A 15,994-nucleotide genomic window follows, 5' to 3' on the forward strand; every position below is an offset into this window, starting at 1 on the left:
CATTTTTATGAAAAAACTGTTTGCATTAGCGATTTTAAAAATTAGATTTTTCGTTTTCAGAAAAGAAAAAAGTAGCCGTTACATCAGAACTTTAAATGGTCTAAAATATAAAGATGTAGGACTTTCACTAGCTTTTCTAGTTTACGAAATCTAAACGGGAAGGACAAATAGACGGACGGACGGACGGACAGACATTCCACACAAAACTAATAGCGTCTTTTCCCCTTTCAGGGACCGCTAAAAATGTGCAGGTTCTAATTCTTTTGTGTATTTTCAAGAACAATTTACTTACATCAAACAGTTTCAATAACTACACTCCGATATCCTCTTAATAAAACTTGTTTATATCATTGTTTGTTTATTATTACAATAACTGAAATAATTGTTTTCAAGTCTTATAACTGTCATAAAATATGACAGATCTAATCGATCTCCTCTTGACTATCTCAACCAAAATCCTAATGAATCGAAAATTCAGAGCTAAGAGCCACGACCATATGCCGGACGCCAACTCAATCATTGGTCGTATGTAAAGCCTTGTTCTGTATTTAGATTGAGATATCATCTTTCTATCAACATTAGCCAACTGCTGTGGCCAAGTCTAGTAGTTGTTTGTTTGCCAGCTCACATTAAGTCAGCGGTCAAGTTGGCCACATCACACAGTGTAGACTGTTCTGGCTCCCTGTACTCTGAGAGACTCATTGCTGAAGCAACATTACGTTTTTCAATGTTATAAAACTCAACCCTAGAATAGCATCGATCGGTTTCTTTGTTTCTGTATGATTGCTTGAAATTGAATTGTAGGGTAAATATTTACTGCTATGAACACTTTTTTCTAGAACATTGGAGTTTCTCTTTCTCCCTATAAAAACTTCGTCTCTATATCATTCATCTGTTTCTTTGTTTTATTATGATTGCTTGAAATTGAATTGAAGAATAAATATTTACTGCTCTGGACACGTTATTCTAATGTAATTATTTTTTCCAATGTTCTTATTTGGATAGCGTTTTATCACGTGGTGTAAATATCACGTGGATCTAAATATACAGGCACATTTATTTCTTCATGTAAGCTGTTTAGAGGAAAATGCCACATTTCCCTAGCTTTGTATGTGTAAGTTTAACACAAAACAATTGTTCCAAATAAATTAAAGCTGTCTCAGGGGACGTAACATTAGGACATTTCAATTTCTATATAAATCTCAAAATATATTTGAACTTATTGATTTGCGAATTTACGCATTGTAAACGAAATTCGAAATGCTTTTCTATCAGCGTCAGGCGTTATATATATCCTTAACATCAACACGCAGACACACATTCTCTCACCAAGGCATTGTCTTAAACACACACATTACACACATACACAAAGTACTTTGAATATTTCCACACTACAAAACTCAACTTCTAACAATTCAAACCATCATAAGTAGCATACAGTGTGCTGGGTAGTGGTGGGCTGCTAATAACTATTTAGTGGGGTTTGAAGCCATGGACCAGGTGACGACACGGCTAGTCTTTCCTTTCTTCGGCACATTTGACAATGATTCCTCAAGGTCTTTTGAAACATAATGAAAAGTGTCATTTCAGTGTACCAGCTCCGACAGAGAAGAGTATCAATTCAGTGTACCAGCTCCGACAGAGAAGAGTATCAATTCAGTGTACCAGCTCCGACAGAGAACAGTATCAATTCAGTGTACCAGCTCCGACAGAGAACAGTATCAATTCAGTGTACCAGCTCCGACAGAGAAGCGTATCAATTCAGTGTACCAGCTCCGACAGAGAACAGTATCAATTCAGTGTACCAACTCCGACAGAGGAGAATATCAATTCAGTGTACCAGCTCCGACAGAGGAGAGTATCAATTCAGTGTACCAGCTCCGACAGAGAACAGTATCAATTCAGTGTACCAGCTCCGACAGAGGAGAATATCAATTCAGTGTACCAGCTCCGACAGAGAAGCGTATCAATTCAGTGTACCAGCTCCGACAGAGAACAGTATCAATTCAGTGTACCAGCTCCGACAGAGGAGAATATCAATTCAGTGTACCAGCTCCGACAGAGGAGAATATCAATTCAGTGTACCAGCTCCGACAGAGAAGATTGTCAATTCAATGTACCAGCTCCGACAGAGAAGAGTATCAATTCAGTGTACCAGCTCCGACAGAGAAGATTGTCAATTCAGTGTACCAGCTCCGACAGAGGAGAATATCAATTCAGTGTACCAGCTCCGACAGAGGAGAATATCAACTCAGTGTACCAGCTCCGATAGAGAAGAGTGTCAATTCAGTGTAACGGCTTCGCGATTCAGTGTACCAGATCCAACAGAGAAGAATATCAATTCAGTGTACCAGCTCCGACAGAGAAGATTGTCAATTCAATGTACCAGCTCCGACAGAGAAGAGTATCAATTCAGTGTACCAGCTCCGACAGAGAAGATTGTCAATTCAGTGTACCAGCTCCGACAGAGGAGAATATCAATTCAGTGTACCAGCTCCGACAGAGGAGAATATCAATTCAGTGTACCAGCTCCGACAGAGGAGAATATCAATTCAGTGTACCAGCTCCGATAGAGAAGAGTGTCAATTCAGTGTAACGGCTTCGCGATTCAGTGTACCAGATCCAACAGAGAAGAATATCAATTCAGTGTACCAGCTCCGACAGAGGAGAATATCAATTCAGTGTACCAGCTCCGACAGAGGAGAATATCAATTCAGTGTACCAGCTCCGACAGAGAAGAGTATCAATTCAGTGTACCAGCTCCGACAGAGAAGGTTGTCAATTCAGTGTACCAGCTCCGACAGAGGAGAATATCTCAATTCAGTGTACCAGCTCCGACAGAGGAGAATAACAATTCAGTGTACCAGCTCCGATAGAGAAGAGTGTCAATTCAGTGTAATGGCTTCGCGATTCAGTGTACCAGCTCCAACAGAGAAGAATATCAATTCAGTGTACCAGCTCCGACAGAGAAGAGTATCAATTCAATGTACCAGCTCCGACAGAGAACAGTATCAATTCAGTGTACCAGCTCCGACAGAGAAGAGTATCAATTCAGTGTACCAGCTCCGACAGAGAACAGTATCAATTCAGTGTACCAGCTCCGACAGAGAAGCGTATCAATTCAATGTACCAGCTCCGACAGAGAAGAGTGTCAATTCAGTGTACCAGCTCGGACAGAGGAGAATATCAATTCAGTGTACCAGCTCCGACAGAGGAGAATATCAATTCAGTGTACCAGCTCCGATAGAGAAGAGTGTCAATTCAGTGTAATGGCTTCGCGATTCAGTGTACCAGCTGCGACAGAGAAGATTGTCAATTCAATGTACCAGCTCCGACAGAGAAGAGTGTCAATTCAGTGTACCAGCTCCGACAGAGAAGAGTATCAATTCAATGTACCAGCTCCGACAGAGAACAGTATCAATTCAGTGTACCAGCTCCGACAGAGAACAGTATCAATTCAGTGTACCAGCTCCGACAGAGAACAGTATCAATTCAGTGTACCAGCTCCGACAGAGAAGCGTATCAATTCAATGTACCAGCTCCGACAGAGAAGAGTGTCAATTCAGTGTACCAGCTCCGACAGAGGAGAATATCAATTCAGTGTACCAGCTCCGACAGAGGAGAATATCAATTCAGTGTACCAGCTCCGATAGAGAAGAGTGTCAATTCAGTGTAACGGCTTCGCGATTCAGATTACCAGCTCGAACAGAGAAGAATATCAATTCAGTGTACCAGCTCCGACAGAGAAAATTGTCAATTCAATGTATCAGCTCCGACAGAGAAGAGTGTCAATTCAGTGTACCAGCTCCGACAGAGAACAGTATCAATTCAGTGTACCAGCTCCGACAGAGAAGAGTATCAATTCAGTGTACCAGCTCCGACAGAGAACAGTATCAATTCAGTGTACCAGCTCCGACAGAGAAGCGTATCAATTCAATGTACCAGCTCCGACAGAGAAGAGTATCAATTTAATGTACCAGCTCCGACAGAGAAGAGTATCAATTTAATGTACCCACTCTGACAGATAAGCTCACGGAAAGTCCATGGCTATTTCTCGTTGCGTAAATCAGACGAACTAAGCATTTCATCTTAAAACACAAACATTAGTATCACTTTCTTTCTAAATAGTGAAACACAAACATTAGTCTCACTTTCTTTCTAAATAGTGAAACATGCCTTTGTAAAAAAACTGTAAAATGGTTTCCATGTTTCGTATGTTTTTTGATAGATGAAGATAATTTACTTCCTAGTTCAAACCTCCCGCAGGACGACGGGTATGGCAGCGGACAGAAAATGAACCCTGGACCATCAAGATAACTGTATGACTGTCAAGCGCGCATATAGCACTACCAGCCAGCCCTCGTGGAAAGTCACCAGAGAATGCCGATCACGTCCTCGAAACCTGCATACTTTATCGAAAGGCCCGTATAAGATACTGGCTCTAAAATACCCCTATAAAAGTAAAACTGTAGGGCGAGCTGTCTGATCTGGAAAGCATTGAGCAGTTAATATTCTCAGATATTCCAACTTCCAACATGGTAATGAGAACACAGAGTTCAAAGTCTTACTTCTCTCTCTGTGTGTGTGTGTGTGTGTGTGTGTGTGTGTGTGTGAGTGCGTGTGTGTGAGTGCGTGTGTGTGTGAGTGCGTGTGTGTGTGTGTGTATGCATCTCTGATGAATTTAGGCTTAAGTGATCAGGGATAGGATCCAGTGAACAAATTTAAATGTTCCATAGTGAAACAACAGTTCACTTCACAATATATTTGTGATTTTAACATCCATTATGGCTGCATGCAAGAAATGCTCCTCTAGCACACAGGAAAAGATTTAGGTCAACTATTTTTTGTAAACCAACTATATTTAAAAAAAAAAAAATTTCTAAGGAAAGGCGGTTAGTCGTTGTGCTGGCCACATGGCACCGCCGTTAATAGTAGGCCACAGAAACAAAATGACCGTTACACTATCCTTATACATTGCAAGGTCCGAAAGGGAAACTATACCTTTTATTTTACAAAGTTCTGTCTGTCTGTCTGTCTGTCTGGTAAAAATGTTTTTGTACATTTGTTATTTCTCCTACACCCAATCTCAGATCATGTTGAAATTTCGCACAATTATTTCTTTTACCTGACGACACAAGAATTTTTAAAATGTTAACCAATTAGTTAATAAATTATAGTTTTTTTTTGTTTGTTATCTCGGACAAAGGAAAGAGAATTGTTATTGACTGAAGTGATGGCATAGGTCGTCGACTGAGTCTTAGTGAACACAAACTTGAACAAAAATAGGACGAGACTATAGAAACAATAGAGAACTCTACAATCTTCTATGTTCATAAGCTCTCCACTAGCAGAGTGGTTACAGTGTTGGCTTGAGAATCCTGAGAAGGCTTGAGCCATGAGTTTGATTGCAGGTCGTACCCCTTTTATTTTTATACCTGCTTTTTATTGTTAGTCAACATCTATGGTATGACAGATCCAAACTAATTGATACAAGCATGCTTAATATAGGGCCTACGTTTTTTTTTTTTAAAGTTTCCTTTTTATTTTCTTGTTTTTGTTTTAATGAGTTTTTTTAATTTGAATTTTTACGTCTATTATTAATTTAAATGACGACATACATCTGTTGACTATTTGCTCTCTCAACTCAAGAGCCATTGATAAGAGTGACTAAAGCGAAAACTATTTCTTGCAGAAATTTCTTTACGAAACAATCCAAATGAATAGATTTAGAGAAACTAGATTCATTTTCATTATTTTTTTGTAGGAAAAAAACAACAAGTACACACACACACACTTAAAAGCATTAACAAGCTGATTGTATTGTAGAGCTCCTTCTAAATGTTCATTCATAATTTATTGCAGGCATTTCCCATTAATAGACACTCCCCCCTGATAGTCCTTTTTCTTTTTCTGTCTCATTGATCGATTTCATTGTTGACATTTCTAAGGGTCGTCCAAATGTGACGTTCATTTATATGTAGTGTAAACTATATTCTGTATTAAGAGAATGTATCAACTAGATTCCCTACATTCTCCTAATGTCTTACCATCTAAGTGTCCTCTAAACAATAACGCAATCAATTAGTGAACAAGTACTGTGAAAAAGTAACATATCTATATTATAAAGTAGAATGTGAGGGGTATGTATGTATGTATGTATGTATGTATGTTACTTATAGACATCAAAACCGCTTGACCAATCTTGATAAAACTAGGCAGGAATGTTCCTTGGGTACCAACTTAGACCTTAGTGTATGTATTGTAGCCCTAAAACAAATGTAAGACCCTCAAAAAAAAAATAAAGTTGTCCGACTCTATTACAGCTATAGTATTTTATGGATCTAGGCCATGTCTACAATGTTGACATGAGAAAAGATAGAAAGGATTTAGACCTAGATCTAATTTTAAGAAATACACTTTGCGCAGATAGTTTTTTACTTTGACACATGAAAAGACAAAAGAAGATCCATTGATTTCATTATATAATAAAATTAACCTTCAATTTTGTGTTTCAAAAGCATTTTTTACATTAATTAGTTCCTTATATCTGTGATTACAGATTTCCTGACGAACATTCTTTCATTAGACAATTCAGTAATGAATCGCTTACTAAATATTAATTCGTTTAATTGTTTACTTTATAATCCCATCCCTAGATCTAAAACTCTAATTCAACTCTAAGATGATAAAACTTCTCTTCGCACAGATAGTTTTATACTTTAACACATAAACATATTAATTAAAGTCCATTCATTTCATATTTTGATCAAATAAACATTCAAATTTGGTTTTCTAAAGCTACATTCGTTTACGAAAGCTGCGAAGCCGAGTTAAAGGCCTAGATCTATATTCATTCATGAATCGCGTACTAAAAATTATTTCGTTTTATTGTTACTTTATAATCCCATCCCTAGATCTAAAACTCTAATTCAACACTAAGATGATAAAACTTCTCTTCGCACAGATAGTCTTATACTTTAACACATAAACATATTAATTAAAGTCCATTCATTTCATATTTTGATCAAATAAACATTCAAATTTGGTTTTCTAAAGCTACATTCGTTTACGAAAGCTGCGAAGCCGAGTTGAGATCTAGATCTATATTCATTCATGAATCGCGTACTAAATATAATTTCGTTTAATTGTTCACTTTATAATCCCATTTATTTAACAAAGCTATCGCTCTTTTCGTTTTTAATAGATAAGAATGTACCGACTTCGGGTAAACCCATTTTCGCAAACCTAATTTTATTTTCGTAGCGAAAGAGAAATAACGTGAAAGGATCATTAGCTACGTTTAACATACATCTAAATCCAATCCACTAGATTATTCAAAAGCAAATGTTTTAATTTAAAAAAATGGATTTAAGCCTATTAGCTATTTTGATTTGATAGCTTCATTCACACTATTTTTACATTGACACATTCGCTTTACTTATTACATTATTATTTCGTTTAATTGTTTACAAACACTCTCAGTAACTATATCGACAGTAATGCGCAAATAAAGACCCGCGGGTCGCGGGTAACATATGTCTAGTATATTATAAAGGTCTAATAACATATTTTGGCAAATAAAGTTCTATATAAGACATATAAAGATGGATAAATACCAATAAAGACATATATGGGAATATAATGGCTTATAGAAATATAACGACCTACAAATTGTAACTGACATGTAAATATTTCAAAATGTTTTTTTTGAATTGAAATCTTATTTTGCTATTGTCTTTACATTTAGATTGTCTTTACATTTAGATCTATTAGAAATTGTTATTATGTGGAGATACATCCATAAATTACAAACGTTTTAGTGTATTTGTTATTACCATGTTAAAATGCAGTTAGTCTATGGTATTATTGCAGGATCATCTTCTTGAAGTAACGTCTGTATTGTATAAGATAAGATAAGAAGGATAAAAAATTCAATTTTATTATTTTTTTCTCTAAATATAAACATCGAAACTAAATAATGACTTACATTATTCATAATCTTTATATTTTTAACATTAGTTAAATAAAAAAAAGGTTCTCGATGCCAACACCAGTCTTGTTATGAAAGCCTACGTCCTACATATGTAATTACAATGTACCTTAGGATTTGGTTTCTCAGCTTTTGTTTTTGTTTAAATGTTTCGAATGTTTCTTCACATTAGCTCTTTAAAAAGAGCTTTTATAGAGCTCTACTTTCCTGCTTATAGCATGCTCAGAGCGCTATTGTCCATTCTCTTTTGTGGATCAGCCGGGTGGGGGGGGCGGGAGGGGGTATCTGGATCGAAGGATTTCTGGCTGCATTTAGGCGCTTAGTAAACAAAACTCTGCTCAAGCCAGGTGTCGAACTCAAGCCTCCTAGGCCAGACATCCCACGATCAGTACACCCTTGACCACTTGTAAGTTTCCATGTACTGAAACTCCGTGCTGAGATTATTCTCTTGTAGCACGGTCCAGGTATCAGGCAGTATTCTGTGAGGTTTGCCTGTCTCCGTACAGGGCAAGATCCCGGCATGACCAGTTGTACCTACAAAATAGTTTCTAAGCACCCTGTACTCGTTGAGAATGTGTTCTACTGTCTCGTCTTCTAGGTAGCAGTGTCAACATCTGGGAGCCTGGTTCTCACTGATCTAAGCGAAGTAGGCTCCTATTGGACAGTGTCAACATCTGGGAGCCTGGTTCTCACTGATCTAAGCGAAGTAGGCTCCTATTGGACAGTGTCAACATCTGGGAGCCTGGTTCTCACTGATCTAAGCGAAGTAGGCTCCTATTGGACAGTGTCAACATCTGGGAGCCTGGTTCTCACTGATCTAAGCGAAGTAGGCTCCTATTGGACAGTGTCAACATCTGGGAGCCTGGTTCTCACTGATCTAAGCGAAGTAGGCTCCTATTGGACAGTGTCAACATCTGGGAGCCTGGTTCTCACTGATCTAAGCGAAGTAGGCTCCTATTGGACAGTGTCAACATCTGGGAGCCTGGTTCTCACTGATCTAAGCGAAGTAGGCTCCTATTGGACAGTGTCAACATCTGGGAGCCTGGTTCTCACTGATCTAAGCGAAGTAGGCTCCTATTGGACAGTGTCAACATCTGGGAGCCTGGTTCTCACTGATCTAAGCGAAGTAGGCTCCTATTGGACAGTGTCAACATCTGGGAGCCTGGTTCTCACTGATCTAAGCGAAGTAGGCTCCTATTGGACAGTGTCAACATCTGGGAGCCTGGTTCTCACTGATCTAAGCGAAGTAGGCTCCTATTGGACAGTGTCGACATCTGGGAGCCTGGTTCTCACTGATCTAAGCGAAGTAGGCTCCTATTGGACAAGGTGTCCCGTGCGTAAACGTGCTCAAATAACTTGACCTTTAACCTTTCTGTCTAGTTGCCACCACTTGTCTTTCCTAATCCAAACCTCCCGCAAATCGACGGAAGATGGCAGAAAGCGGGGTTCAAACCTGGGATCATCGAGACAACATTTAAAATCGCATACCACACGACCAGGCAGCCATCCTTTGAGTTATTTGGTAATACGATCTAAGGTGATTGTGTAAAACATAACTATTCCTCGGACGTCAAAAATGGATGAATCCTACCACGCTTTGTACTCATTCTTCAAGTATGACATCTAGAGCAAACACCTTTCTTACAAGTTAAGAAAGCACGCCGATCAAATCTATTATCTATTAGATGGATCAGGTTTCCAGCAGCGCTCAATCCATACCTGGCTCCTGGTCTGACAGGATTGCAGTGAACACGACAACTTCGCTGGCTTGGCATTCCGAGCCCCATTCTGACATGCAATAAACTCAATAACTCTCGGCGCTCAGAGATAGTCCGTAACCAGGGGTATTAAAAACAAATAACTCTAAACTCTATCAGCGTGTCCAGAATAGACGCCATCCAGTGACGCCATTACTTTACGCAAACCTTGTGACCCGGATGTACTTTCTTCTACTGCTATCTCAGGAATGTGTGGATAATAGTGCAAGTGCTGCGTTCCCCCCCCCCCCCACCCCATCCATATTGTTCAGATCTAGATCTAGTCAATATTATGAAGAGCCTATCCCATGTTAAATGTGTGTTGTTTATTTGAGTTCTTTAAAAAACTGAGGACAGCTTCTCACTTTCTTATTGGCTTTTATTTGTTCAATCCCTACTATCAGCTTACACCTGTTGCATAGTAAAAAACAAAGTGGTCGGTGGTTAAAACTGGAAAGTGGTCGGTGGTTAAAACTGGAAAGTGGTAGGTGGTTAAAACTGGAAAGTGGTAGGTGGTTAAAACTGGAAAGTGGTAGGTGATTAAAACTGGAAAGTGGTCGGTGGTTAAAACTGGAAAGTGGTAGGTGGTTAAAACTGGAAAGTGGTAGGTGGTTAAAACTGGAAAGTGGTAGGTGGTTAAAACTGGAAAGTGGTAGGTGGTTAAAACTGGAAAGTGGTAGGTGGTTAAAACTGGAAAGTGGTAGGTGGTTAAAACTGGAAAGTGCTAAAACAAACATAAGTAAAACATTGAGGGATGTTGTAGTATGACTGGATAGCTAAGTTGATAGAGCCTCACGCTGCTAATAACGCTAATGTCGTGGGTTCGATCTTCATATTGGTCAGATGTTTTCCATTTATTTTTCAATTACCAAAAAAAAATAACAATGATTAATTTATTATTTGAACATACAGTGCTCATTGATTAACCCAACTATTTAAATTACCGTATGTTACTGTTACCTTACAAACAGTGGAGCTTTAGATTTTTTTGGAGAAATAAGTTAGATGATAGTGAAAGTTTATACAAAAATGTAATATATCATTTTTAAAAGAATCTTCAATTTTACTGAATAAACTATTTTAAACATACAAATGATATTTACCAGTTCCTTTTAAATTTTAAAATGAAATTTGTCCAAAAGATGTTTTTATGACATGATTCTATGAAATGTTTCTATAACATAGTTCTAGGACAGGGTTTTATGGCAGGGTTCTATGACATGGTTCTATGGCATCTCTCTTTAACATGGCTCTATCAAAGGGTTTTATGACAGGGTTCTATGACATGGTTCTATGGCATCTCTCTTTAACAGGGCTGTATGGAAGGATTCTATGACATCGCTCTATCACAGGGTTCAATGACACGGTTCAATGACATGGTTCAATGACAGGGTTATATGACACGATTCTAAGCGTATCTTACATGGCATGGATGGAAACTAATTGTATCTTTATAGCCAAATACGTTTTACATTGACATGTGTGCAAATTATATAATAATTAAATTATGAAACAAAAATAAAAGTGAATCACGTCAATGCGTGCATGACCAACACAAAAACGTAAATCTTAACATCATGTCTGGAACTCACAGACCACTATGTCGTCTCTCCCCATCCCATGATGTCATTCCAGAATTGAATCACCTGTTGAGGTCAATACCACACACTCCCTTCCACGTTTCTAGGAAGAAACACATTTCTATTCTTTTAAAAAAATGGTAGTAAAACTGTTCGGTTTATAAATTTCATTGTACACCTGATTACTTTTTATCTCCGTGCGCTCCTGCCTTTTAGGAAAAAAAAGGGTAGCTTCAGACATATTTTAATCAACTGTTCTGATGTTGTTTTTTAATTGTCAAATATTGGAGTATTTTTTATTTTCTATTGTATAATAAAGTTTATAAAAATAACAAAATATTTTGCCAACACCTCGGCAAAAGAACTGACTGTAAATGTAAATATAACAAGACACTTGTTTTTCTATTATGCAGTACACGAATCTTTTGTGGTTCTAATTATCTCCCTTAATTTACAGGGCATGGTGTAGTAAATTACATTCTTTATAGGAAAGTGATGTTTGCTTATAAATATTTTATGAATTCTGAAGACTACAAAACATTGAATGTGATGATTTTAAATTTCTTAAAGAAATGTAAGTATTTAATGTTTCATAACAAAATTGAAAGTTTCTTCGATTCCACATAAAACAATTTCATAGAATAATACCAAAAAAAAATAATTTTTGTTTCCTAACAATATTTTATTTGTGAGCTATGCGATCAAAAGTCCTATTTTCATTTCATTTTAAAAATGTTTGATAGATTTTGAAAAAGTGAATGGATGGCTGTTGAACGTTAATCTAAATAGAGACATCCCAAGACTGGTTTCAGTGTAGCTCTTCAAAGAAGAAATTAGTTTTTCGCTTTTTGTTTTTGTGCTTTTTATAGACGCTCACCACCTTCACTTCACTTTCTTCACTACAGCACTTTCACTTCGTCACCTTCACTTCATCACCTTCACTTCAGCACTTTCACTTCATCACATTCACTTTATCACCTTCACTTCAGCACTTTCACTTCAGCACTTTCACTTCATCACCTTCACTTCAGCACTTTCACTTCATCACTTTCACTTCATCACCTTCACTTCATCACCTTCACTTCAGCACTTTCACTTCATCTCATTCACTTCATAACCTTCACTTCATCACTTTCACTTCGGCACTTTCACTTCATCACCTTCACTTCAGCACATTCACTTCAGCACTTTCACTTCATCACTTTCACATCATCACTTTCACATCATCACCTTCACTTCAGCACTTTCACTTCATCACCTTCACTTCAGCACATTCACTTCATCACATTCACTTCAGCACATTCACTTCAGCACTTTCACTTCATCACTTTCACATCATCACTTTCACATCATCACCTTCACTTCAGCACTTTCACTTCATCACCTTCACTTCAGCACATTCACTTCAGCACTTTCACTTCATCACTTTCACATCATCACTTTCACATCATCACCTTCACTTCAGCACTTTCACTTCATAACCTTCACTTCATCACCTTCACTTCAGCACTTTCACTTCATCACATTCACCAGCACTTTCACTTCAGCACTTTCACTTCGGCACTTTCACATCATCACCTTCACTTCAGCAATTCACTTCAGCACTTTCACTTCATCACTTTCACATCATCACCTTCACTTCAGCACTTTCACTTCATCACTTTCACTTCATCACCTTCACTTTATCACTTTCACATCATCACCTTCACTTCAGCACTTTCACTTCATCACTTTCACTTCATCACCTTCACTTTATCACTTTCACTTCATCACTTTCACTTCATCACCTTCTCTTCAGCACATTCACTTCAGCACTTTCACTTCAGCACTTTCACTTCAGCACTTTCACTTCATCACTTTCACTTCAGCACTTTCACTTTATCACCTTCACTTTATCACCTTCACTTCAGCACTTTCTCTTCAGCACTTTCACTTCATCACCTTCACTTCATCACTTTCACTTCATCACCTTCACTTCATCACCTTCACTTCAGCACTTTCACTTCATCTCATTCACTTCATAACCTTCACTTCATCACTTTCACTTCGGCACTTTCACTTCATCACCTTCACTTCAGCACATTCACTTCAGCACTTTCACTTCATCACTTTCACATCATCACTTTCACATCATCACCTTCACTTCAGCACTTTCACTTCATCACCTTCACTTCAGCACATTCACTTCATCACATTCACTTCAGCACATTCACTTCAGCACTTTCACTTCATCACTTTCACATCATCACTTTCACATCATCACCTTCACTTCAGCACTTTCACTTCATCACCTTCACTTCAGCACATTCACTTCAGCACTTTCACTTCATCACTTTCACATCATCACTTTCACATCATCACCTTCACTTCAGCACTTTCACTTCATCACATTCACTTCATAACCTTCACTTCATCACTTTCACTTCATCACCTTCACTTCAGCACTTTCACTTCATCACTTTCACTTCATCACCTTCACTTCAGCACATTCACTTCAGCACTTTCACTTCATAACCTTCACTTCATCACCTTCACTTCAGCACTTTCACTTCATCACATTCACCAGCACTTTCACTTCAGCACTTTCACTTCGGCACTTTCACATCATCACCTTCACTTCAGCAATTCACTTCAGCACTTTCACTTCATCACTTTCACATCATCACCTTCACTTCAGCACTTTCACTTCATCACTTTCACTTCATCACCTTCACTTTATCACTTTCACATCATCACCTTCACTTCAGCACTTTCACTTCATCACTTTCACTTCATCACCTTCACTTTATCACTTTCACTTCATCACTTTCACTTCATCACCTTCTCTTCAGCACATTCACTTCAGCACTTTCACTTCAGCACTTTCACTTCAGCACTTTCACTTCATCACTTTCACTTCAGCACTTTCACTTTATCACCTTCACTTTATCACCTTCACTTCAGCACTTTCACTTCATCACCTTCACTTCAGCACTTTCTCTTCAGCACTTTCACTTCATCACCTTCACTTCAGCACTTTCACTTCATCACCTTCACTTCAGCACTTTCACTTCATCACCTTCATTTCAGCACTTTCACTTAACCCCCTCACTTCATCACCCTCATCACTTTCACTTCATCACCTTCACTTCATCACTTTCACATCATCACCTTCACTTCATCACTTTCACTTCATCACCTTCACTTCATCACTTTCACTTCATCACCTTCACTTTATCACTTTCACTTAACTTTCACTTCATCACCTTCACTTCATCACTTTCACTTTATGAGTAAATCCTTTTTTTTTAAATTTGCGACAAGACAAATACAAGGAATAACAAGATTGTGTTATCACAGAAACTCAGAAGCGGCCCCTTTAAGATCCGCCTATTTGTATGGAATATAAAAGGCATGATGATGTTTTGATTGTCCAAAGTAATAAGATTTCAAAGATTCTTTTGGAGTTGTAAAGGATGTTTTTTTTTTGTCAAATGTTTGACATGTTTCGGATGTTCCTTCAAAGTTGAAGGTAATCTACTTCCAGTACAAACTTCCTGCTGGACAATTATTTTCTTCTTTTCTTTATCAAGTGATCGCTAAACGAATGAAATAGTTTACTAGACACCAAAACATTTTGTTACTCAGGTTTAACACGTGACTAGTTTGTGCTTTCAAATAGTTTGTTGGTTTCAATGTAATCTCGGTCTGAAAACAATGTAAGCTTAAAACTGATTGGTAGATCCGCAGGTGCATTGTCTAGAGTTGTCCCGTGTTCAAGTCAATATGTCTGAAGCATGTATTGGGCTAATTGAACAACATTGATTCTAGTGTCATCACAAAGTCTAGTCACTGGGAGTACAGTCTCAACAAAACTACAGCTTACATTTCACTTCGACCAGTTCAGGTATTTCTTTGATCAGCAGCAACATCTGGATTATTTCCACCTTCTCCCTTTCTCTTGAACCGTGTGTCAATGACAACATTTCCTGGTAGGAACAACACCACCAACCCATACCGTTATCTCTGGTGGTGAATTGATCTTAAAGTGCAAATCTTTCAAATATCTTTTACAAAATAAAGGAAAAAAAATCACGAGGAATCCAAGTAGTAAAAAAAAAGAAAGTTAGTGGATAATTAGCTGGTAAAGTAGGTCATTGCAGGACGAAGGTTCTCAAGTTTAGAAGTCTATTAGATCTGCTCACCTTACGGCACCAAACTTCAATCAAAGTTTCATGTTGTGTTCGCTGATTGACCTACTTGTAAATCAGTGACCATTGAAAGAGGTGTACCTCGCACGTCATTGGCTCTGAAAGATGTTGAAGAATACTTTCTAAGCATTGTTTGGTCCAGTTACTTCCTAAACCTACCAATGGGACAATATATTCATTGGATGGAATTAAACATACATATCGTTTCGTCAATCTAGGGGTGAGTAAGTGGACTCTGCTAGACACCAGCCACTATCAGTATAAGGCAGTATAAGCAGACCATCCTCTAGAAGCCATGTCAAATCTTTCTTTAGAGTTTCTTTACATTCCGTCAGTCCATCTTTGTTTTAATCTTCCCATTGCTTTGAAGATAAAGCTATTTGATTTCAGCCCTAGTTGGTTTACTTGCATTCTTACAAGTTTTTGAAACCATAGCTGTGTACACATTTTAGCATGTAATAAGATAAGATAATCTGA

General features: G+C 37.9%; 2 protein-coding genes across 2 annotated transcripts in view; both read left to right on the plus strand.

The window, feature by feature from the left end:
• LOC106067211 (glutamate receptor ionotropic, NMDA 2B-like) overlaps positions 1-15,994 on the plus strand; it is a 174,671-nt gene that overhangs the window by 10,977 nt on the left and 147,700 nt on the right. The gene's annotated exons all lie outside the window — the stretch shown is intronic.
• LOC129926236 (uncharacterized) lies at positions 3,762-14,409 on the plus strand. Its single transcript, XM_056028822.1, has 3 exons — positions 3,762-3,995; positions 8,589-9,296; positions 12,499-14,409. The coding sequence occupies exons 1-3, from the start codon at positions 3,762-3,764 to the stop codon at positions 14,407-14,409; spliced, it is 2,853 nt and encodes a 950-aa protein (XP_055884797.1).

The sequence above is a fragment of the Biomphalaria glabrata genome, chromosome 5 (assembly GCF_947242115.1).
Source record: "Biomphalaria glabrata chromosome 5, xgBioGlab47.1, whole genome shotgun sequence".
Classification (NCBI taxonomy): domain Eukaryota; kingdom Metazoa; phylum Mollusca; class Gastropoda; family Planorbidae; genus Biomphalaria; species Biomphalaria glabrata.

Coding starts and splice junctions, on each gene's coding strand:
- LOC129926236 (XM_056028822.1), top strand. CDS start 3,762: ATGTATCAGCTCCGACAGAGAAGAGTGTCAATTCAGTGTACCAGCTCC. Junction 3,996..8,588: donor ACCAGCTCCGACAGAGAAGA/GTATCAATTTAA, acceptor CTCGTCTTCTAG/GTAGCAGTGTCAACATCTGG. Junction 9,297..12,498: donor TTCTCACTGATCTAAGCGAA/GTAGGCTCCTAT, acceptor CCTTCACTTCAG/CACATTCACTTCAGCACTTT.